The sequence below is a fragment of the Pseudonaja textilis genome, chromosome 2, assembly GCF_049901715.1.
Source record: "Pseudonaja textilis isolate UNSWEBS1 chromosome 2, rPseTex1.2, whole genome shotgun sequence".
NCBI classification, from domain to species: Eukaryota; Metazoa; Chordata; class Lepidosauria; order Squamata; family Elapidae; genus Pseudonaja; species Pseudonaja textilis.
Window position 1 is genome coordinate 8721086 of NC_141991.1, and position 24182 is coordinate 8745267.

General features: G+C 44.4%; 1 protein-coding gene across 4 annotated transcripts in view; it reads right to left on the reverse strand.

Annotated features, from left to right (window-relative positions):
* Positions 1-6117: 6117 nt before the first annotated feature.
* LOC113450697 (major histocompatibility complex class I-related protein 1-like) overlaps positions 6118-24182 on the reverse strand; it is a 36951-nt gene continuing 18886 nt past the window's right edge. For 2 of the 4 annotated variants that reach the window (XM_026721979.2, XM_087928395.1), the window contains exons 7-9: positions 12938-12970; positions 11260-11293; positions 6118-6268 (exon numbers count right to left, since the gene is read on the reverse strand). In XM_026721979.2, the coding sequence (XP_026577764.1) occupies positions 11274-11293; positions 12938-12970 (53 nt within the window). In that variant the 3' untranslated portion in view covers positions 6118-6268; positions 11260-11273. Of the gene's footprint in view, positions 11062-11259; positions 11294-12937; positions 12971-24182 lie in introns of all 4 variants that reach the window. The other 2 variants (XM_087928397.1, XM_087928396.1) reach the window with 1 other exon arrangement.

Below are 24182 nucleotides of genomic sequence, written 5' to 3' on the forward strand. Positions count from 1 at the left end.
CTGCCTCCCAAGTCCCAGCTGATCGGCTGGCTCTTCTTTGGTTGCCCTGCACAGGAGAACAGAGCTGGAAAGCAGGTTAGTGGGGTGGGGAGGGATTTTGGGGATTTTACAGTATATCCTTCCCATTGCCACGCCAACTGAACTGGTAGTAAAACCAATTCGAACCCCACCACTGGCTTGAACCATCTCCCGCTGTGTGATTAGCCTTCCATGGGGCATGTGAGCAGGCATAACCTTTGTCTGTTTTTAGTTTAAGATCTTGTTCAAACAGAAGATTCATGCACAAACTCCGGGATGGACATGTGTGGAGACAGAAACAACACGGGCACAACATACTGGACCTGTTTGTGTGAATCCTGTTGCTGAATATGACTGACAGTAGGAAGGCACAAATGCAGGAGAGGCTGCAGGATCTGCGCTACTCTCCCATTCCAGGCCGGTTCCTCTAACATTACTTAGAAGTTATGATTGCCACATCAATTACTTAGAAGTTTTGATTGCCACATCAATTTCTTAGAAGTTATGATTTCCACATCAATTTCTTAGAAGTTTTGACTGCCACATTGCTCCAACCCCAGATCATCTGATCGCATGTCAGGCACTCCATTGCTTGATTGTTCTCACGGTGAGGAAATTTCTCCTCCGTTCTAGGTTGGGTCTCTCCTTGGTTAAGTCTCCCTCCGTTATTTCTTGCTTTGTCGTTTACTTCCTCGGAAAATAGTTTGAGCCCCCTCGCCCCTAAATATTGGTACAGCGCTACTGTAGGAAGTTAGCACCCACCCCCTCTCCTAGAAAAATGAAATATCCTAGGAGATATTGAAAAAGGCAGAATATTTCCCCTATTTCCCCAATTATCATTGGAAGAAAATATCCTTCTGGGTTCAGTTCCAAGTGAGGAAGAAAGACACTGGAAACATGGTGACTGCTTGGAAAGATGGTTTAATGGTAGACAGGATCACATCCCTTGGGTGTAGAAAGAAGGAAGGAGATGCTGAGAGTGCCTGGGTTTTATCCCCTCTGATGGGATTTGAATTTGAGCTTGTATTCTGATTGGTTTGTCGGACTCCCATGGGGCCATGCAGGAGCAACTCTATAGGCTGTCCTGATTCCCAGGCTTGGTTGAGCCTTGCTGGATGATGATGTAATGAAAGGGGCTTTGGGCAATTCCTATTATAGCTGGAATAGATCTTTGTTATGTAAAATAGGCAGGCCTGGGCCGGAGTAATGGTCCACTGCCAAAGGTGGGGGGTGATCTTCTGCTTCTGAGGTGAGTTTCTGCTTCTGAGTTTCTACTCTTCTTAGGGGAAATATTCTGCCTTTTTAATATTTCCTAGGCTATTTCATTTTTCTAGGAGAGGGGTGGGCGCTAACTTCCTACACTATCATGTCCCCACCACCCCAGTCCCTCTTTTTATTAGACTAACGAAACCCAATTCCTGCAACCGTTCGCATGTTTTAGCCTCCCTCCTCCTAATCATTCTTGTTGCTCTTCTCGGCACTCTTTCCAGAGTCTCAATATCATTTTGACATGGTGGTGACCAGAACTGGATGCAGTATTCCAATGCTGAAAGTTAAAACCCACCCCGCTCCTAGAAAAATTAAATATTTTAAGATATACTAAAAAATGCAGAATATTTCCCCTAAAAGAGAAGTGGAAACTCAGAGAGGCAAAAACTCGGCCCCTCCCCTCCCCACCTTTGTTAATGGGCCATTAAGGCCTGGACCAGTCCATTCTACATAACAAAGATCTCCCTCCTTCAGGCAGAGCCGTTTAATCGCCCTTCATTGCACCATCCACCAAGTTTCAACCAAACTTAGGACACAGGCAACTTACAAAGCGAGCTATGACCTCTGACAGCAATCAATCAAGATACTCTTCCTGTGCCCCAGGAAGTTCAAAGCCAAAGAGGGTATAAAACCCAGAGACTCTCAGCATTTTTCCCTCTTTTCTTCGTCCAAGATCTCCGAGGCACGTGATCCTGTTCATCAATACACCATCTTTCCAAACAGCCTCCATGTTTCCAGCATCTTTCTTCTCCACTTGGAACTGAACCCAGAAGGATATTCCTTCCAACACCAGTATTCACAAATGTTACAAGAGCGATTGCTCTTCTCAGAATCGCTCTGAAGCCTAGAGTCCCTTTTTTAACCATGCAAAACATTGGGTTTGCTATCATTCTGACTTTTTCCACACGTTCTACCCTCCAGAATTGCTCAGTTTCCTAGCTTTTCAGCCGGAAAGCTAGCAAACGTAATCTTTCTGAATAGTTGTGTTGGAAGAAATAACCTTCTGGGTTCAGTTCCAAGTGGGGAAGAAAGATGCTGGAAACATGGAGGCTGTTTGGAAAGATGGTTTAATGGTGGACAGGACCACGTGGGTTTCAGGTCCTGGGCAGCTGAACACACGGAGTGGAGTGTGAGAGTTATTTATAGCCTCTCTTGGGCCTTGCCCTTGAGCTTCCTATTCCTGTGGCAAGGGCATGTATTCTATTGGTTGCTGTCAGACTCTCATAGGGCTATGCAGGGGTCACAGCTGAGGTTGTCTGTGTTGGAAGAAATATCCTTCTGGGTTCAGTTCCAAGTGGGGAAGAAAGACGCTGGAAACATGGAGGCTGTTTGGAAAGATGGTTTAATGGTGGACAAGACCACGTGGCTTGGAGCTCCAAAGGGAAATGGACGATGACATGCTTCAAGATGTTGGGTGAAGGAAAAGAAGGGCCAAGATGCTGAGAAACCCTTAATTTTATACCCTCTGTTGGGCTCCACCTTAGTATTTCCTGTTCCTGTGTAAGAAATGTACCCCATTGGCTGTCAGACTCCGAGGGGCGGGTGTGTGTGCGTCTTAGCTAACTTTGTAGACTTTGTCTGGACCCCATGGCTTCATCTGAGTGCTGGCTGATGCAATTCTCCCCAGGCCATGTGATGAGATGGGTAGAGGCCTTTGTTATGTAGAGTACTCTGGCCCAGGCCTTAATGGCCCGCCCCTTAACAAAGGTGGGGGTGAGTTTCTGCTTCTGAGTTTCTACTTCTCTTTTTAGGGGAAATATTCTGCCTTTTTAGTATATCCTAAAACATGTCATTTTCCTAGGAGAGTGGGTGGGTGCTAACTTCCTATAGTGGAAAGTTGTTGTTTTTTTCCAAGTCTTTCTACCATACAGGAGAATCGCATTCACTAGCATTGTAGGTCAAAAGTGACCCAAGGCAATACCTTTGAAAGGTAGAAACGCGGAGAGGGGAAGGGAACAAGTGTGTTGGGCGAGAGAAAGGAAGCTCATGTTTTGGGGGGATTGGAGCATCCTTTCTCTGGCCCTGCGTACCGGTTCTATTCCGTAACACAGAGGAGTGGTAAAGGCCTTTGATGGGCTGAAGATATGAAGCTTGGATCTTCACAGAGGGCAGCTGCCTGCTATCTTCCAGCAGTCAGCTCTTTCATTCTGTCCACTTAAAAAATCTGTGTAGTTGCTCAGCGTTCACAACTGGGAGAGTCTGGGATAGCGGTCATTGAGTGAGGCAGTCACCAACGTGCCTCAGCTAGCTACCACAATATGATGACCAAAGTTTGGGGCACCTTAATGTTCATAAGCTGAGACTAGTTGTGGAAATCCAACCTGTTGAAAGGTGGTCAGATTTACGTAAACTTTGCACTGAGTCCTGTTGAATTCCTCAGAAACGATGATGGTGTCAACTCATTTTCTCTCACCTTTTAGAGCTGCCAGCAGAAAGGAAGTGCGGGAAGTAGTGCATTTCTTAAATGCTTCAAAGATAATTTCTAGGCGACTGAAGCTTCTGGTGCACAAGACTATTATTGGAGAACATGATTGATGACTCTTGGCTATGGATGTGTCCCATTGGAGAATGTACATCCAGGGGATAGGGGGAAGACCAGGGTCAAGGGTGAAATGAATGATGTTTCTCAGAGTCAGCTACACCCAGGTAGCACTGATACGTTCATGCCTAATAAATCTTCTTTAAACTCTTGAGAGATGTGGCTAGGGCAGTGGTGGCTAACCTTTTTGAGCTCCTGTGCCAAAAATTGTACGCACACTTGCACGCTTGAGCTTGCATGCCAGCACCAGAAGGCAATGTGCGCACCCCCATCCCCTACGCATGTGCGTGCAATTTCCCCCCCTCTCGCCACCCCCTTACCTGCACTGCGCCTCACAGCTGATTTTCGGCCAGTTTGTGGCCTTTTTTGGCCTCCCAGAGGCTTGAGGGAGGCTTCTGCAGGCTTCTACAAGCTTTGTAGGCTGAAATCTAGCCCCGTTTCGTCATTTCCTGTTTTTTCCGAAAATACCAGAAGTGACAAAATGGGGCTAGATTTCAGCCTACAAAACTCGTAGAAGCCTGCAGAAGCCTTCCTCAAGCCTCTGGGAGGCCGAAAAAGGCCTCAAACTGGCCGAATCAGCTGTGAGGCACACGCGTGCGCAGTGAGGTAAGTTTGCCTGCAGCTCGTGGGCCAGCACTAATGGCTCTGCACGCCACCTGTGGCATGCATGCCATAGGTTCGCCATCACGGGGCTAGGGACTCATGATTTAAATGGGGGTGGATTATCAGAGCCCTGACAAAAGGGGACCTTTCGGCCTGGAGGCGGAATTGCTGCAGCTGCTGGTGGCAAAGACTGAAGCAAATTCAACGGAGTGGTAAGCAGTGCAATTTGCTGTGAGAGTTGGACGTTCTTGTGAGAAGCTGATCCACGTTGCTTGCCAAACGCAACCACTTCCCTTTCCACCCCCAAAAGGCGAGTTGATGACAAATATCAGGCCAAGCCAACACAAGCACACAAAGAGGGAATTTGCTCAATGAACTTTCCACGTAAGTAAACCAACGAATGCAAACACATATACAGGCAGTGCTCAACTTACGACCACAATTGAGCCCAGCATTTATGTTACTAAGTGAGAAATTTTGTGAAGTGAGTTTTGCCCCATTTTACGATTTACTCTTGACATGTTTGCTAAGTGAATCGCTGCAGTTTTAAATCACCAACACAGTCAGGGGTGGGATTCTACCGGGTTGGACTGGTTTGGGTGAACTATTTGTTACGATTCTGTGCAGTTCAAAGAACCAGCAAACCACGCTACTGGCTGGCCCCGCCCCTCATCTCATGAATGCAGCATCGCTGCCTGCATTCTCCTACTCACCATCGCTGCCTGCAGCCATCTCCAGCTATTGCGGCCTGCCTTCCGCCGCGATCCTGCCTGATCTGATCTTCCTGGATGAATGAAATTCAGCAGGCCCCGGTTGCCTACCCGCTGCCACCTGCCCAAGTTGAGTCCCAATTCCTGGGCTAGCTGCCCACCATCCTCGCCCACAATTGTGGCCTGTCTTACACTGTGGCCCTGCCTGATCGAGTGAAGCTCTGCAAGCCCCTGTCGCCTACCTGCCACCAGCCCCAGTTGAGTCCCAACTCCCGGGCCACCCAACCACCATCTTTGCCCGGCCACCATTGCTGCCTCCCTTCGCGATTGGTGAGCGAGCGAGCAAGCAAGCTCTGGTCGCCCACCTGCTGCCACCACTACCTGCCCCAGTTGAGTCCCAACTCCTACCACCTGCCCTCACTGCCTGCCTCGCCCGCCCACCAACTTTGTCCACCTGCCATCTTTTCCCACCTGCCATTGCTGAAGGAGACGCCTTCGCGGATGGGTGAGTGAGTCTCCGAGCAAGCTCTGGTTGCCTACCTGCCACTGCCGCCAGGTCCAACAGGATCAAATTGTAAGCAATTGACAAATCAAATAAATAAATAAAATAAATAAATAGGATGACCCTAAACTGGGCCATCAAGCAACACTCTACAGATGCAATAAGTGCTGGGTCAACAGCCTAAGGCCAAAGGTGGATTTGAGGGGAAAGCAGCCCCTGTTCCTGCCACCACCGGGCCAAGACCAAGTAGCCATTTTTATAGAAGATCAGCTGGTGACTGGAGAAATATCTGGACACAGGACCAAAATGGCTGCCTCTTTTCAAAAGGACCACATACTCCAATTCTTGTTCCTTCGAAGTATTGCCTTGGTTCTTCCTCTTTCGCACACTCAAAGGGAAGTTTGGATCTTTGAGCAACAAGGAGGGTAAAATCTCTCCTACCTTCAACCTCCCAAAACAGACAGCAACTCAAGCGGGAAGAAAACAAAAGCATTTATTTTCAGCGAACACTTTTGAAATTCTTACAGAATGGGAGCAATGATTAGAGGAAGAGAAGCACAGTACAATCAATCTCATGTTCCATTTTTCTACATCATGAAAATCCACTAATGGCAATCTGGATAAAATCTGGAAAAAAAAGTGTTTGAATGCCATGCTCAGAATAATGATTATTTGGCAGACTCGGATGATAGTTGATTAACTGTGCAATTCTTATTTAATACATTAACTACTTTAATGACAGAAATCTCAGAATGCACTTTTAAAAAAATATTGGAGATACTATTATGCATTATGCAATAATACAATATGTCACTATATAATAATATAAGATGTGAAAATATCTACAGAGCCCTCACATCCTGGACATAAATTGTTTCAACTTTTACCCTCAAAATGACATTATAGAGCATTGCACACCAGAACAACCAGACACAAAGAGTTTTTCCACATGTCATCACTCTGCTAAACAACTAATTCCCACAACACTGTCGAACTATTTACTAAGACTGTATTACTATTCTTCTTCTCATCCTTCCTATTACCTACCTCCTTTTCTACATATGACTATAACTTTGTTGCTTATATCTTATGATTTATATTGTTTTATTTAGTTTCTTAGTACGATTTTGATTGCTTATTTAGTATACTATGAATACCACTAAATGTTGTATCTTATCATTCATGATGTATTTATGATGACTATGATCATGATTAATTACATATCTTATATGTACACTGAGAGCTTATCCATCAAAGACAAATTCCTTGTGTGTGATGAGGTAATTCCCCGTTGGGAGAATGAGCGCATACAGGGAGACGTAGTGAGAGAAGTGTTTGAATAATACACACACAGCACACAGATACACTGTACAGTTAATGTAGGTTTTTACTTTCAGTAAACATTTAAGCAAAGTCCAAACAAGCAATCCAAGTTCATTCACAGGTAAATCAGTCAATGTTCATTTCAGGGATAATTCCAATATCAAAGTCCAGTATCAAAAACGGTTCAGTAACAGACTTACTTCAAATCCAAGAATAACAGTGTGTCCAATCACCCTGGGCCATTAAAGAATTCTATTCTATTCTATTCTATTCTATTCTATTCTATTCTATTCTATTCTATTCTATTCTATTCATTTTCTATTCTATTCTGTTCTATAAAAATAATATGTACTAAACCCAATTTAAATCCTTATGATTCCACAATTATAAACACATAAGATTCTTTCCTCTGTTTCTCAATTATAATTAAAAAAAAAAGCTTTGGATTCATGATAAAAACAATGATGATTCATCCTGATTCCAGCATTTTGGGAGGACGTGAAGAGTTCCTTCTAAGAGTCCGTCCTAATTCAGAAGAAGGTTGATCCCCTCTTCTTTCCCCTCTCCATTATTTTTTCAAGACATTTTTTTATTTTATTCAAAAGATTAAAATACAAAATCCAGAAGAGAAAATCAACTGCACCGTCAATCAGAGGCAGCACCCTCAACCAGACCCTGACCTGATGTAATCTCCTTATCACAAGACCAATCACAAGGCCCTTACTTGACACACCCACATCTGAAGCCATAAACAGAAGAACACTGACATCCCCTAAATTCTGAAGATGTTACTTAACCTGGTAATGGAACGTTCAGAAACCAACCCACAAGCTCAGAGAATGAACCTTCACCCTCACCTTACACCGGAGCTACAGATATTCTCCACTATTGCAAAAGGTATTGGTTAAGGTATTGTTATTGAAGAGCTGACCAGCTGCTGCAAGGCTGATGCAATATAAGTCTGGTGCAATGTAAGGCTGATGCAATGAGGATGAATCAGGATTGGTATTGCCTTTTTTAAAACTATGTATGGGTCCACAGATGTCTTTACCATTTTAAGAGGTGTTTATATAAGGCAGCCATTAGAGGGAGTGTTTCTGTCTCTCCTTGAGTCCTGTATCCATTGCAGAGTTCTCCATGTAGAACTAAGAAGATTGGGCTGGGGCATTCCTGTTTAATATTGTGAACTGATGCCTAAGAATTTTATGATACTAAAAGGAGCTACCGTGTTTCTCCCAAAATAAGACCTATCCCGAAAATATAACTTGTATACATGGTCTATGTGGAAGATTGGGGGTTGGGGTGGGGCCTTCATGGTTTAATATTGTGAACTTAGAATTTTAAGATACTAAAAGGACCTACCATGTTTTCCCAAAAGTAAGACCTATCCAAAAATAAACCTGTAGCTTGATTTTTACATTTGCAACCAATTGTCAGCTCCTACAGGAGGTCGCTGAAACTGGTTCAATAAAACACTTCACTCACAGTCTTGCTGCAACAATGTGATATATTTTGGCTTCCTCCATCAGTAGCAACAAACGGAAAGTCCGAGTAAAGCCAGCGCTGAGAGCGTCTGCCTCTCAGTGCTGTTTATATTTCCCGTTCACCGCCCCCATTAATTAACTAACATACGCCCTTAGCAAAATACCCAACATTCAGTTACAGCAACCTCGCGTGCTATCACCCAAATCCCCAAACAATGCCTTCCCTCTCCCCTAGTGCCATTCTTCCACCCCGATCCATTCGATATCTCCTATGCAGATTGCTGACCAGCCAAAATGACATACTGAAGTTTTTCCTGGCTGAGAAGAGTGGGAGGCGTGTTACTTAAGAGTTTTGCAAAATGCCGAACAACCAATAAGGCATGTTCTCAGCTGGTCACACTGCAGTGGGGAAGGGCGGTTACGCCTGGCTCCGTCAGCTATCATCGACATCAATTTGGGACTTTCAAGGTAGATAGTTCTCCCCCAACCACAGCGACGTGTCGGGCTTCATTCTGTCAGCAGCTTTGGTGAAGCCTGACACCAATATAAGCCCTACCCCCAAAATAAACCCTAGTTAAGATCCCGCCCGCTCCATTGAACCTAGTTGCATGGGGTGGGGTGAGGCACATGGGTAAAAATCAAGCTAGGGTGGGGATGATGGGGTGAAGCTACTTATCTTTGGACAGCCAGGCTTCGCACACCCCAACACTTGCCTTGCCAGCCCACTTCTTCTGCAGCTGCTTGCCACCTCTTGTGCACATTGCCCCCGGCCTCCATTTTGCTGTCAAGAGACCTTCAGGAAAGGCCTCTGCAGCCAAGAAATGAGCTCCGGACTGATGTGTACAGCACCCCTGACCTCTATTTCACCATAGAAATGAATCCTAGAGTGGCAATACGATATAGGAAACAGCTACAATAGAGAGGAATGACAGAGTTGCATATAAGGTAGACACAACACCTGTAACACCTGCCCACCCTGTTATGTCTCACCTTTACAAGGAAGATGAGAAGTCCAAACTCCGACCAAATACAAGCAGGAAAGAAGATTCAGTACTTAAAGAGTTAATTCCTTTGAGCTGGCTATGTTCTTGGCAGTATCACACACGCTGCCTGCCAAGTCCGACAAGATAACCGAAACATTAATCACTAAGCTTTCAAGAAACAGGATACACCGAAGCTCCACAGAAAAATCCACACTTTGTCCCATGCGGAGTTCCCAGAGCAAACACACCCACTTTTATTCCCTGTGGGGTGTGTCACTAACTCAGCTCCGTCTCTGATTCGTCCACGTCTCCTGCGTTGCATCTCACCCTTTTTCCTGCGACGTTGCCTAGCATCAAGCCAGCATTCATCTGCTTGATTCTCTGTCAAAGGCTGCTCCGATATGCCCTCCTCCTCCTCCTCCTGATTAGCCTCAGGCTGTCTCTCTCGATTATCTGCCGAAACCTGAGGCATAATCAGGGAGGAAGGCATTGCCGAAGAGGAAGGTCCTGGGGAGGAAGGCATTCCCAATTCTACCTCCTCCTCATCTTCCGAATCCTCTTCCTCTAAGAATGCAGACTCAGGACTCGGAGCCACAACACACCCCTTCTCCTTCAGTTCATGATTGTCCGAAACTCATCTTGGACCCTTCCTAGTCTTTCTTCATAAAGCCAGGAGTAAAGCGACTAAATAAGCAGTTTGGTGGCAAAATCAGCTGTTCACCCACAGACTTTTTATATTTGATCAAAGTTAAAGTTCTGGGTAAGAACTTTCCTAGCCCATCACAAGAAACCTGGGGGGAAAATTCTACAAAATACAGAAAGATGTCCTGTCCTTCTATCATACACGCAAAAGTCTTTGTGTTCTTAGTTCTCTAATTACTGTTACCTTGTAAATCTCTAGTCATATAATCTAACTAGCTGTGAAACTCTAGTCACGTCATCTAAGATTTACATCTTCCTGCAACAGACAGATTCTTTTTGGCTGTGTTATCTTTTCTCCCGTTGTCTCCCTAACTGATCCTTTGAGGAGCACACTTCAAAGGTGTGGATTACTCTGGGAGGTTTGGGAGGCATTACATTCCCAGAGGATGCCAGGGTGAGATGTGTCAATCCAGAAAAACAGATGGATTCAGATGGGAGAATCGTGTGCCTTAATAGGGGGAGGATATAACTGATTGCAGGCACGCGTTTACAATGGTTTGAGTTTACCATTGTTTTGCAACAAGTGAATGGTTGAGGAAATCCTTTTTTTACAACAGCAAAATAACAAAGGCCTATAGAGTAACTTTCTACTGAATGCTGTAACATATTCTACTAGGTTTATTTATTTATTATTGCTATTCCCTTCGTCACAAATCCAACTCAAATTCCACGTTGCCTCCAGAAACAAGTGCAAATGGATTCATGACCTCCAGAGAGAGAGTCCGGGTCTTCCTTCAGCATCGGGAGGGTGGGATTCTCAGATGGACTCGAGGAGGGGAAGAAGCCCCCACTCCGTCCATGATCGTAGGACCTTCAAGAAGTTCTTCACCTGCCCTTTTCCCTCCCCCTGACACTGGGGGCGCTCCAAGCTCCTCTTTGCAGGTCTTTGAGCCTCCTCATCCAGTCAGATCCTGGGAGGTGCCACAATCTGGCCTTGCAGAATAAGAGGTTGGGGAGGGCAGGCAGACCCCCCTCCCCAGAGCCCCTCTGAATCTCCTCCAAGTCCCTTACCTTGCAGTGTTTGAGATGAAGAGGGTTCTCCCAAAGTATCTTCACCACCAATTCAACCTCAAAGATTTCCCCTCCTCCCTTTCCCTCCCAGACAGCCTTCACTGGGGCTACTCACCTGTGAGGAGGCTACTAAATGGCCTGGTTCTTCCCTGCATCGGAGAGAAAGACACAGAGTGAGTCTCTGCTTTTTTCCTGGTCCTCTAACGAGGTCTCTTTCTCTTCAGCATTAAACCCCTGCAGCTTCATGGATCTCTAAAAGTAGACCAAGCCAGAGCTGGTATAGAGCAGGTTCGGACCAGTTCTGGAGAACCAGTAGTAGAAATTTTGAGTAGTTTGGAGAACTGGCAAATACCACCTTTGATTGGCCCCATCCCCATCGATTCTCTGCCTCTCGAGTCCCAGCTGATCGGCTTGTTGCCCTGCACAGGAGAACGGAGCTGGAAAGCAGGTTAGTGGGGTGGGGAGGGAATGGGAATTTTACAGTATCCTTCCCCTGCCACAGCCATCAAGCGATGCCCACCAAGCCACACCCACAAAACCGATAACCACTGGACCAGGCCATGTGACCAAAACAGGTCTCTTAACAGTTAGGGTTCATGGCCTTTCCGGTGGTTTCCTTATTTCCCATTCCAGAACTAAAGGGCTCTTTGCTCCAAAGCAGGTGCCAGGTAAGCTCTTAGGCTGCCTTCCCTGTCTGATTGAAGGTTGAAAATCCAACAGGGAGAGTTTCCCTTTCTCCTCGGCAGGAACAAACCCGCGCAAAGAAAGCGAATTCTGTAACTTTGTTTGTTTAGAAATCAAGGAAAAGAGGGGAGGGGAGAATCAAATTGATTGTCAGGATTCCCACGATTGCCCTCATTAAATTGTGAGCCTCAAGCCAGGCTTCAAAAGAATCCAAAAATATTTATTAGGAGCAATAAATGTCAGCATTGACCCCTAGGAAGCCAACTCTGCCACACGTAATTTACGGTCACCTGTGACCCTGTTTCTCCCTCCCCCCCCGGGTGTGTCCTCCAGTGTGTTGTACAGAGTAAAAGGAAGAAAAAGAAAAAAAATGAGAAAATTGTCAGGAGGTAAATGGAGACTTTGCTAACAGAAGAACACTGACACTGACATCCAGGGTTGGGATTCTATCGGTTCAGACTGGTTTGATAGAACCGGTTATGATTCTCAGTAGTTTGGAGCACCGGTAAATCGGATTCCTGGCTGATCCCGGCCCTCTCCGTCCGCTTCTCTGCTCCTTGCCCAAATCCCCGGTAAACTCCACTGAAGATGTTACCTAGCCAGGTAATGAAACTCACAAACTCAGAGAACCAACCTTCCCCCTCACTTTGGTAACCCCTTAGGGATAAGCAAAAAAACCCAAAACCGGTATTTTCCCCATTTCTCCTTTTCAATGAGAAACCTTTTCTCTTATACAATTCATATGCTGATGTACATTAATGTTAATTCTTCATGAACTATTGACCTCTGAGTAAATGTGGGGTTGGCGGGGAGACCCACAATTTCCCCATTGACTCAATCTCTTAATTATATTGGGTGGGAAAAGGTGAGGAGTGACCCTACCCAATTTAAGACTCCATCTCAATAGATTTATGAGTCCTTTGCTCCAGTCCTGTCCTGGTTTCACTAGAACCACTCATAGAAGGAACACATGGAGGCTGTATTAGGAGACCTCTAAAAAATAGGGGGAATTTGCTCTCTTTTCAACCTCCCCCCTCCCTGCCAAAAGGTCCTGGTAAGAAACACAATAGCTCTTGTTTATTTGGGAGTAGCACCTCCCTCTGACTTACCCCAGTCTGAATGGTTGGATCCTTCGTCACTTGCTAGAAAAGAAAGAAAGAGGAAGATAAGCCAAGTCCCTTCTCTCTGTCTGTCTGTTACACATACATACATACAGGGAGAGGCGGGGAGAGGGAGAGAGGAGGAGAAGGAGAGAGACAGAGAGAGAGATGGAGGGGGAGAGAGATAGAGAGAGGGGAGAGAGGGAGGAGAGAGAGAGAGGAGGAGAAGGAGAGAGGAGGAGAGGGAGAGAGATGCGGGGAAAGAGAGAGATAGAGGGAGAGAGAGAGAGGAGTAGGAGAGGGGGAGAGGGGAGGGAGAATAGAGAGAGAGGGTAGAGAGATAGAGAGATGGGGAGAGAGAGAGGAAGGAGAGGAAGAGAAGAGGAGAGGGAGAGAGATGGAGGGAAAGAGACAGGGAGGGAGAGAGAGGGAGAGAGACATAGAGGGGGAGAGGGGGAGGGAGAAGAGAAAGAGGGAGGGGAGAGGGATAGAGAGGGAGGGAGGGAAGACAGGGAGAGAGGAGGAAAGGGAGAGAGATGCAGGGAAAGAGACAGGGAGGGAGGGAAGGAGAGAGAGAGAGAGACCCACAAATATATTCAGAAGGATTGAATCAAGCTGCTTTAAGCTACAAGACGCAGGAAAGAATCCTTAATGTGCATACACATAGTCCTCAACTTACAAGTTAATTTAGTGACCATTCGAAGTTGCAGTGTCACTGAAAAAAGGGACTTATGACCATTTTTCACACTTACAGCCATGATAGCATCTCCATGGTCACATGATCAAAATCCAGATCCTTGGCAACAGAGTCATATTTACGACGGTTGCAGTGTCCCAGGGGTCATGTGATCCCCTTCTGTAACCTTCAGGCAAACAATGTCAATGGGGAAATCCAGATTCACTTAACGTGTTACTATTTTAACAAGTGCAGCGATTCACTCAGCAACTGCGGCCAGTCGTTAAATGGAGCAAAACTCACTGAACAAATGTCTCACTTAGCCCCAGAAATTTTGGGCTCTATTGGGGTCATAAGTCAGAACTACCTATTCATCAGTTCTTCCGCCAAAGGGCACGGTAGACATAATATTACAATATTGAATGTAGTAATAGCAATAGAACTTACTGCTAGTAATAGCAATAGAACTTACTGCTAGTAATAGCAATAGAACATACTGCTTCACAATGCTTTATAACTGTTAGGAATAACCATAGTTACCTAACGTTGTTTGGGTAAATAATATATAAACCATGATAGCAAAGTTTAAGTGTGTTTTTCACTTTAAACTCTAAATGTTATAATTTGGGTGCGGTTGAGAAACTGCCATAAGAGGGAGCTAGAGAACCTGGATTGCTACTGGATTGATGGTTGATTGTTCTGCGTGTTCCCTGTTGTTGACATGGAAGGAGGGAAGAGTTTTGAATGCTGCATATCTAATCTACTGTGAGAAGATATTTACTGGACTGATTTATGGATTGGCATTGTAAGTTAACTGACCTTTGTTTGACACTGGATTTTTTGCAATTGAACAATCTCCGGACTGAACTGACTGGACACTGGTGAATGATATTTGGACTGTTTGACCCTGCTAAGCTCTTAATGGAATAAACTATTCAACGAAGACAGTGTATCCGTTTTTACAGAGTGTGTAAACTAAAAAACGCTTTCTCTCATATTCGCCTGACTGCCTGACTGCTGTGCACATTCTGCTAGGGTATATCCCTAACAATAACGCTCTCTACACAATGTACAGAGTCAGCCTCTTGCCCCCAACAATCTGGCTCCTCATTTTACCGATCTTGGAAGGATGGAAGGCTGAGTCAACCTTGAGCTGATCAGCATCGAACTGCTGAAATGAGCAGTGAGCTAGTCCTGCAGTACTACATTCTAACCACTGCGCCACCACGGCTCTTGCTGGAACAGCAAAGTGTGCAATAGCCAGAACACACAGTTATAGTTGATTAGGTAGAGAGAGTACTGACTCAGGCACGAGGCAATCTACGCTATGACTGGTTGCTGGGGGTGTACAGGGAGAAACCCCCCCGCTTTCCTCCCTCCTTTTTCTTCTGTGTGTTCTGCATGCTGTTTGATTTACCTCATGATGGAGTTTTTCACTCCAATGAGGAACATAAACCTGTTGCATGCAGATGGGTGTACAAAAAGAAACTTTTGGTGAATGATAAAGTACAATATAAGGCAAAGTTAGTTGCCCAAGGCCTCGCACAAGAGAAAAATGTTCATTATGATGTATTTGCGCCTACAGTGAGGGGTGAAACCAGTGGTGAGCTACAAATTTTTTAAACAACCCGTTTTCTGGCTGGGTAGGCGTGGCCAGTTGGTCATGTGACTGGATGGGTGATGTCACTCATCACTGTTAGGGATACACCCTAGCAGAATCTGCATGGCAGTCAGGCAGGCAGGCAAAATATGTGAGATAAACGTTTTTGTAGCTTACACTGAGTGATGATGCAAGTTTTGCAACAGACATAAACACTAAGAAATCAGCTTCAGGAATGGCTATACTGTTAGGGGAAGCATTGATTGGTTGGAGGTCAGTTAGACAGCAACACATAAGTATGTCCACAATGGAAGCAGAATTTTCATGTCTATCTTTATTATGTATGATTTAATTCTGTATAAACAGTTGTTGTTGGATATGGGAATAACTGTTAATGATTCCATTGTAGTGTATGAGGACAATCAAGCAGCCATACAGATGGCTACAAATATTGCTGTGAAAACGAGATCTAAGCATACAGATCTTAGATATCTGAATGTAAGGCTATCTGTAAAAAATGGTTTAATAAGACTGGAATATTGTATGACTAAGCAAAATATTGCTGATCAGTTCACAAAAGTCCAAGATGCAGTAAAACACAAAGAAAATTGTGATGACTATGGGTTGAGGTTGTAAATATATATATATATATATATATATATATATATATATATATATATATATATATATATATATATATATATATATATATATATATATATATATATATATATATATTTGTTTTCTGAGGTTCTCGGGGTATTTGTATGTGGATCTTTGGTTGTTCGGGTTTTCTCCGCGTAAGATTCGAAGTATCTAGGCAACGTTTCGATGAAGTCTCATTCATCATCTTCAGGCTTTTGTCTCCGGCTCTGTGCTTCTCAGAGTAATGTGAGATTGCAGCTGCTTCCTCCTTTTAACTGCCAGTGGGGTGGGACTTGATTGGGTGGGGGCTTGGCTGTGTTCTCATTGGTAGGGGTTTGGCTGTGTTCTGATTGGTTGGGGGTTAGCCGTGTTCTGATTGGTTGAGGCGTGTTCTGTTCAGGTGGGGGCTTGGTTGTGCTCAGGTTAGTTTTAGTTGCTGGGGGATTTGAGCTGGTGAGTTGTGATCTTGCTGTTTGGCTTCTAGTACGTGGTCCTGCTGCATCTTCATAGTGGGTGTCGGTTTGCTTCATGTATGGCTCAGAGGGGTTTGAAGTGGGTAGTGATGCAGCTGCAGTGCAGCTTCTGGTCCATGGTCGTGTCTCATTTTCTGAATGGGTGGGAGTCTGTTTTCTATATGGAAGTGTGGTGGTGGTATCTTGTGTGGCTCTCATGGGTGTGGGTCTGGTGTCCTTCTTCATGTTAGGTACTCGTCTGTTCATGAGGGCAGGTTTCCAAATGGCTGGAAGGCGGGAGGTGTCATCTCGTTTGTTTGGATAGGCTCACCTCTACAAAACCTGGCCAAATTCCTCGCCAAACAACTACAACCCTATGCAGAATCCATCAACTCACACGTAAGAAACTCATTCCAGTTCATCGAGATCATAAAGAAACAAAACTTACAACCTAGCGACCTACTAGTAAGCTTCGATGTCATATCCCTCTTCACCCAAGTGCCAATAAAAGAAGCCTTGACAGCCATCCAAAACAAATACAACCCCCCCAAGCACATCCTAGATCTAACCAACCACTGCCTATCCAATACATACTTCACCTACAATGGACAAAAATACAAACAAATAGAAGGAGCACCCATGGGATCACCCCTCTCACCTGTCATCGCAAACCTCTACATGGAACACTTTGAAACACAAGCTCTAGAAAATACGACCACAAACCCAAACTCTGGCTCAGATACGTAGATGACACCTTCATAATCTGGCCACACGGGAAAGAAAAACTGAACAACTTCCTCACATACCTCAACAGCCTACACCCCAAAATACAATTCACCATGGAAACAGAAGCCAACAATCAACTTCCCTTCCTAGATGTCTTGGTATACAAAAGATCCAATGGCTCCCTAGGACACACCATCTACCAGAAGAAAACACATACTAACCGCTATCTACATGCACTCTCACACCACCACCCAGCACAGATCAATTCCGTAGCCAAGACACTCATCTCCAGAACAAAATGCTTAGCCGATGAACAACACCAAAAACCGAACTACACACTCTCACCAACGTACTTACAGCCAATGGATTCCAAAGAAAGAAGATTACCCACCTAATCCAAAAAGAAACCCCAACCAAAATCCAAGACAGAGAACAAGAAAACGGCAAAGCCCTCCTCCCATATATAAAAGGCACTACAGACAAAATTAGCAAGATCCTCCAAAAACACAACATCAAAACAGCATTCTGCACAAACAGAAAAATATCCACCATACTAAGAAACCCCAAAGACAAAATCGAATTAGAAAACCAAGGAGTATACGAAATCCCTGCACTGCCTGCCCTACCACATACATTGGACAAACTAACAGAAGAATAAGTGCACGCATTGAAGAACATAAGAACTCAATCAAAAAGAAGAAACGACCTCTTCCCTGGTCCAACACCTCAAAGCCACAGGACATGAAATTGATTTTAAAAATACCAGAACCATCGCCAAAACCGAACACTTCAACAGCAGAATAATCAGAGAAGCCATAGAGATAGAAAAACGCCCACACAGCATGAACAAACGAGATGACACCTCCCGCCTTCCAGCCATTTGGAAACCTGCCCTCATGAACAGACGAGTACCTAACATGAAGAAGGACACCAGACCCACACCCATGAGAGCCACACAAGATACCACCACCACACTTCCATATAGAAAACAGACTCCCACCCATTCAGAAAATGAGACACGACCATGGACCAGAAGCTGCACTGCAGCTGCATCACTACCCACTTCAAACCCCTCTGAGCCATACATGAAGCAAACCGACACCCACTATGAAGATGCAGCAGGACCACGTACTAGAAGCCAAACAGCAAGATCACAACTCACCAGCTCAAATCCCCCAGCAACTAAAACTAACCTGAGCACAACCAAGCCCCCACCTGAACAGAACACGCCTCCAACCAATCAGAACACGGCTAACCCCCCAACCAATCAGAACACAGCCAAACCCCCTACCAATGAGAACACAGCCAAGCCCCCACCCAATCAAGTCCCACCCCCACTGGCAGTTAAAAGGAGGAAGCAGCTGCAATCTCACATTACTCTGAGAAGCACAGAGCCGGAGACAAAAGCCTGAAGATGATGAATGAGACTTCATCGAAACGTTGCCTAGATACTTGAATCTTACGCGGGAGAAAACCCGAACAACCAAAGATCCACATACAAATACCCGCGAGAACCTCAGAAAACAAATATTGCACCTCTACGGGAGGAAACCCACCATCTGACCAGGACTTATGAAAAACTTGAAGTCCAAAGAGCCTCCATTTTATGTGACCTTGCATTCCTATGCAACTGCCGAGATCAAAATTTAATTCCCACAAGCTTCCAATTGAAATTCCACACCAACACAGCAGCCACCAAACGCATCCTTAAAAGAACAGAACTGGCCCTAATTAGAAATGAACTTCACACGAAAAGGTTTCTCCTAGACCAAATCAACAAAGATCTCCTCACACTCCACCTCAGACTCAGCAACAAGATTCACCCTCTACTTTGGGACAAATCCAAACAACTCGCTGTCTGGAGAGCCGAAACACAGACCACCCTAAAGACAGACACACACACCAACAAACTCAGGAAACTACAACAATGCCAGAAACCAACTCCCCCTCCCCCACAGCCACACATGAAACAAACATTGCACAACATCTCAGACAAGATCCTCACTGAAGCTGAAACCAAGGTCCTTTCAAAAGGATTCAACTTTGCTGTCGCCCCAAACACATCCCCACAGAAACCATCATATGCGGAGTTGAAACCAGCCTGACCAAAACCAACCCTGATGATGCTAACAAAATCAGACTCGAAATCACCAACATCCTCTGCACTAGCAAACCACCCAAAAGCAACTTATCCAAAGAAGAACAAACTGCACTACTTAACCTGAAAGAAGACACCAGCATAATAATCCTACCAGCAGACAAGGGCAACGCGACAGTGGTTATGAACACATCTGACTACCAAACCAAGCTAACCAACCTACTCCAAGACCCCACATACAAACCCCTAAAGACAGACCCCACCACCTACCTAGAAAAAACTACCAAATCCAAAATAAAAGCCTCCCCATCAGTGAAGAAATCCAGCAAGGAATCATACCCAGAGAAAAATCATCCAGATGCCCCAAGCTTTATGGTCTCCCCAAAATACACAAAGAAGGAACCCCACTCAGACCAATAGTCAGCTCCATAGCTCACCTCTACAAAACCTGGCCAAATTCCTCGCCAAACAACTACAACCCTATGCAGAATCCATCAACTCACACGTAAGAAACTCATTCCAGTTCATCGAGATCATAAAGAAACAAAACTTACAACCTAGCGACCTACTAGTAAGCTTCGATGTCATATCCCTCTTCACCCAAGTGCCAATAAAAGAAGCCTTGACAGCCATCCAAAACAAATACAACCCCCAAGCACATCCTAGATCTAACCAACCACTGCCTATCCAATACATACTTCACCTACAATGGACAAAAATACAAACAAATAGAAGGAGCACCCATGGGATCACCCCTCTCACCTGTCATCGCAAACCTCTACATGGAACACTTTGAAACACAAGCTCTAGAAAAATACGACCACAAACCCAAACTCTGGCTCAGATACGTAGATGACACCTTCATAATCTGGCCACACGGGAAAGAAAAACTGAACAACTTCCTCACATACCTCAACAGCCTACACCCCAAAATACAATTCACCATGGAAACAGAAGCCAACAATCAACTTCCCTTCCTAGATGTCTTGGTATACAAAAGATCCAATGGCTCCCTAGGACACACCATCTACCAGAAGAAAACACATACTAACCGCTATCTACATGCACTCTCACACCACCACCCAGCACAGATCAATTCCGTAGCCAAGACACTCATCTCCAGAACAAAATGCTTAGCCGATGAACAACACCAAAAAACCGAACTACACACTCTCACCAACGTACTTACAGCCAATGGATTCCAAAGAAAGAAGATTACCCACCTAATCCAAAAAGAAACCCCAACCAAAATCCAAGACAGAGAACAAGAAAACGGCAAAGCCCTCCTCCCATATATAAAAGGCACTACAGACAAAATTAGCAAGATCCTCCAAAAACACAACATCAAAACAGCATTCTGCACAAACAGAAAAATATCCACCATACTAAGAAACCCCAAAGACAAAATCGAATTAGAAAACCAAGGAGTATACGAAATCCCTGCACTGCCTGCCCTACCACATACATTGGACAAACTAACAGAAGAATAAGTGCACGCATTGAAGAACATAAGAACTCAATCAAAAAGAAGAAACGACCTCTTCCCTGGTCCAACACCTCAAAGCCACAGGACATGAAATTGATTTTAAAAATACCAGAACCATCGCCAAAACCGAACACTTCAACAGCAGAATAATCAGAGAAGCCATAGAGATAGAAAAACGCCCACACAGCATGAACAAACGAGATGACACCTCCCGCCTTCCAGCCATTTGGAAACCTGCCCTCATGAACAGACGCAGTACCTAACATGAAGAAGGACACCAGACCCACACCCATGAGAGCCACACAAGATACCACCACCACACTTCCATATAGAAAACAGACTCCCACCCATTCAGAAAATGAGACACGACCATGGACCAGAAGCTGCACTGCAGCTGCATCACTACCCACTTCAAACCCCTCTGAGCCATACATGAAGCAAACCGACACCCACTATGAAGATGCAGCAGGACCACGTACTAGAAGCCAAACAGCAAGATCACAACTCACCAGCTCAAATCCCCAGCAACTAAAACTAACCTGAGCACAACCAAGCCCCCACCTGAACAGAACACGCCTCCAACCAATCAGAACACGGCTAACCCCAACCAATCAGAACACAGCCAAACCCCTACCAATGAGAACACAGCCAAGCCCCCACCCAATCAAGTCCCACCCCCACTGGCAGTTAAAAGGAGGAAGCAGCTGCAATCTCACATTACTCTGAGAAGCACAGAGCCGGAGACAAAAGCCTGAAGATGATGAATGAGACTTCATCGAAACGTTGCCTAGATACTTGAATCTTACGCGGAGAAAACCGAACAACCAAAGATCCATATATATATATATATATATATATATATATATATATATATATATATATATATATATATATATATATTATTATATTACCCAAAAGGGGAGAATGTTAGGAATAACAAGGTTACCTAATGTAGTTTGGGTAAAATAATATATATAAACCGCCATAAGAGGGAGCAAGAGAACCTGCTGGATTTGCTGACGATTCCTGATGATTGCTGGTTTGATGGATTGATGGTTTGTTAATTGCGTGTTTTCCCTACTGCTGAACGTTGGAGGAAGAAAGGTGTGACTTCTTCATATCTCTACTGCGAAGAGATATATTACTGGACTGATATTTGTAAGTTTACTGACCTCTTTTTCGACATTGGAATTTGCAACTGAATAATCCCCGGACGGACTGAATTAGTGAATGATATATGGACTGTTTGACTATGCTATAACTCTTACTGGAATAAACTATTTAACTGGCACAGTGTATCTGTTTTACTGAGTGTAAGCTACAAAAACATTTGTTTCACATATTTTGCCTGCCTGCAAAATATCCCTAACAGACAGCCTGAAAACAGCCCCAAAACAGGCTGATTTAAAGGCTTTTTTCAGTCCAATTTTCAGGCTTTCAGGCCTTTTTTGGTCAAAATCAACCTGAAAAACAGCTCGAAAAACAGCCCGAAAAGCAGGCCTTTTGGGAGCTGTTTTCAGGCTGTTTTTAAAGCCATTTTTGAGCCTTTTACAGGCCACCTGAGAAGGTTGCTATCGCATATAAGAGCTGGAAGAGTGAAATATACAATAGGCCAGAACACACAGTTGTAGTGGTTACAAATTGCTTATTCATGTGTTGTGATTGGAAGGATCGGTCCTGTTGGGAGTTTTGACTCTGATGACTGTTAGATCGTGGATTGACGTCAGAACCAGGAAACGTTAATCTGAAGGGCAAGCCAGTTAATTAGCACGTTGCCTTAATGGGTATAAAAGGACACAGCTGAGCTGGTGCATTTCGCCAGGAACAAAATGACTATTTTGAATGAGGACGTTACAGTAAAGAGCTCTCTGTTTGTTTGAATTTCGAAGGGGAGTCCTAACAGTTTCTGCCAGTCGTTATCTTGTTATTTCCTTCAGTTTGATTTGATTGTGAAACGGCTGCTTTATGTTTGTTCGTTTGAATTTCTAAGAGGAGACATAACATTCATGCATGAGGCAATCTATGCTATGATTGGTTGTCATAAGTATAAAGGGGGACTTTCCCCTTTTTTCCCACTTCTATTTTTCTTCTCTGTCTTCTGTATACTGTTTTAATTTGCCTCATGATATTCCTCTGTACCCTGACTGAGTTTTTTTCTTTTCTGGATGATGACAAAGGCTACTGTAAATTGGAAATATATATACAAGTTTGTGTCAGTGACATTACCTGGAAAAGTGCTATGCAATTCCTTGACAATACAGATGGATCCAAAGTTATTTTTTTCCAATCAGTTCATACTTAAAGAGAGCCTTTTGGGGGGAGAGAGACCAGGAGGAGATCCAGCTAGCATCCACGAAAGCTCTTTTTCTCTCAAAATGCTTCTTTTTGATCAGTACTTTTATGAAGCTTCCTTTTTTTTCCCCAAAAATTTTATTGATTTTTAAAAAACAAACAAAAAACAAACGAAACACAAAACATGAAAACATAAAACATCTTTTTTGAAAGCAGCTTGATCCTGGGTTACATCTCTTCATACAGACACAAATTCAAATTCGTGCTCTGTTTCTTTACATCTGATGTATAAATTCCAGAAGCCCCAAAGTCACCAAACAATCCAAATACAACAAGTTGTTTCATTTAACACTTTCTTCTTTTTTCACCTTCTCTTCCTGGGGTTACTATTTAGTTACAAAGTTCCAGTTAAAATGTATGTTTTAGAAGTCTTATTACGATTTAACTTTAGATTCTTTTAAATTCCAAGCAGCCTCCTCCAGCCAAATCTTGCTCTTATTCTTTTCCTCTCCCTTCCAACTTACGGCAAAAAAAAAAGTTTTTTAAGTGTTCAGAAATCTTTATTGTCCCCTTTGCATTTCATTTTCCAGTTTAATTACCTGTTGATGCCAAAGCGGGATTTTTCCGATTTCTCATTCATCTGCTGTCAACGTAAGGAAGGAGAGTGAGAAAAAAAACTTTCCCTTTTCACTTTCATTCGCGGCTTCCGAATCTTCTTTGGGAGCGATGTATCTTTTATAGAGTTTAAATTCCTGGATACCTCAGTTGTTGCTTCTTATCCCAGTCAGCCAAAACTTTCACTTCTTAACTTCCTCCTGCCCTTTCTTTTCCGGCTGCATGCTTCTTTGAGGCGGCCATTTCTGACCGCCGCTCTTACTGCCTTCAGGAAAGGGAGTTTAGCCAGCTGAGAAGGAAAGATGCGGCTTTCCTGAACCCTGCTGGAGTCTCCCCCATCTTCACCACCTCTACGGGGTGGCTTAGCCCCGAAGCCAAACTAGCTCGGGGCGTTCCAACAGCGAGCCCAAGCAGAAACCGCGCAGGATCACGGATTCCTGCCTGTCGCCGAAGCCCTGCAAACCGGAACTTCATCAAGCTTCCTGATCAGATAATGGCCAGTCCTTTCCTGTCCGCCTACTTGGAAAACAAGAGCAATTTCTCAATCAGAGGGATCTTCCACTCAGCCAAATCTTCTCATGGTTTCAAGAGTTTCTCATATTAGATGTTTCTTCTTGGGGGTCTCCTCTCACAAGACCAGCCCGGCCCATTCTCCTCAGCTTAC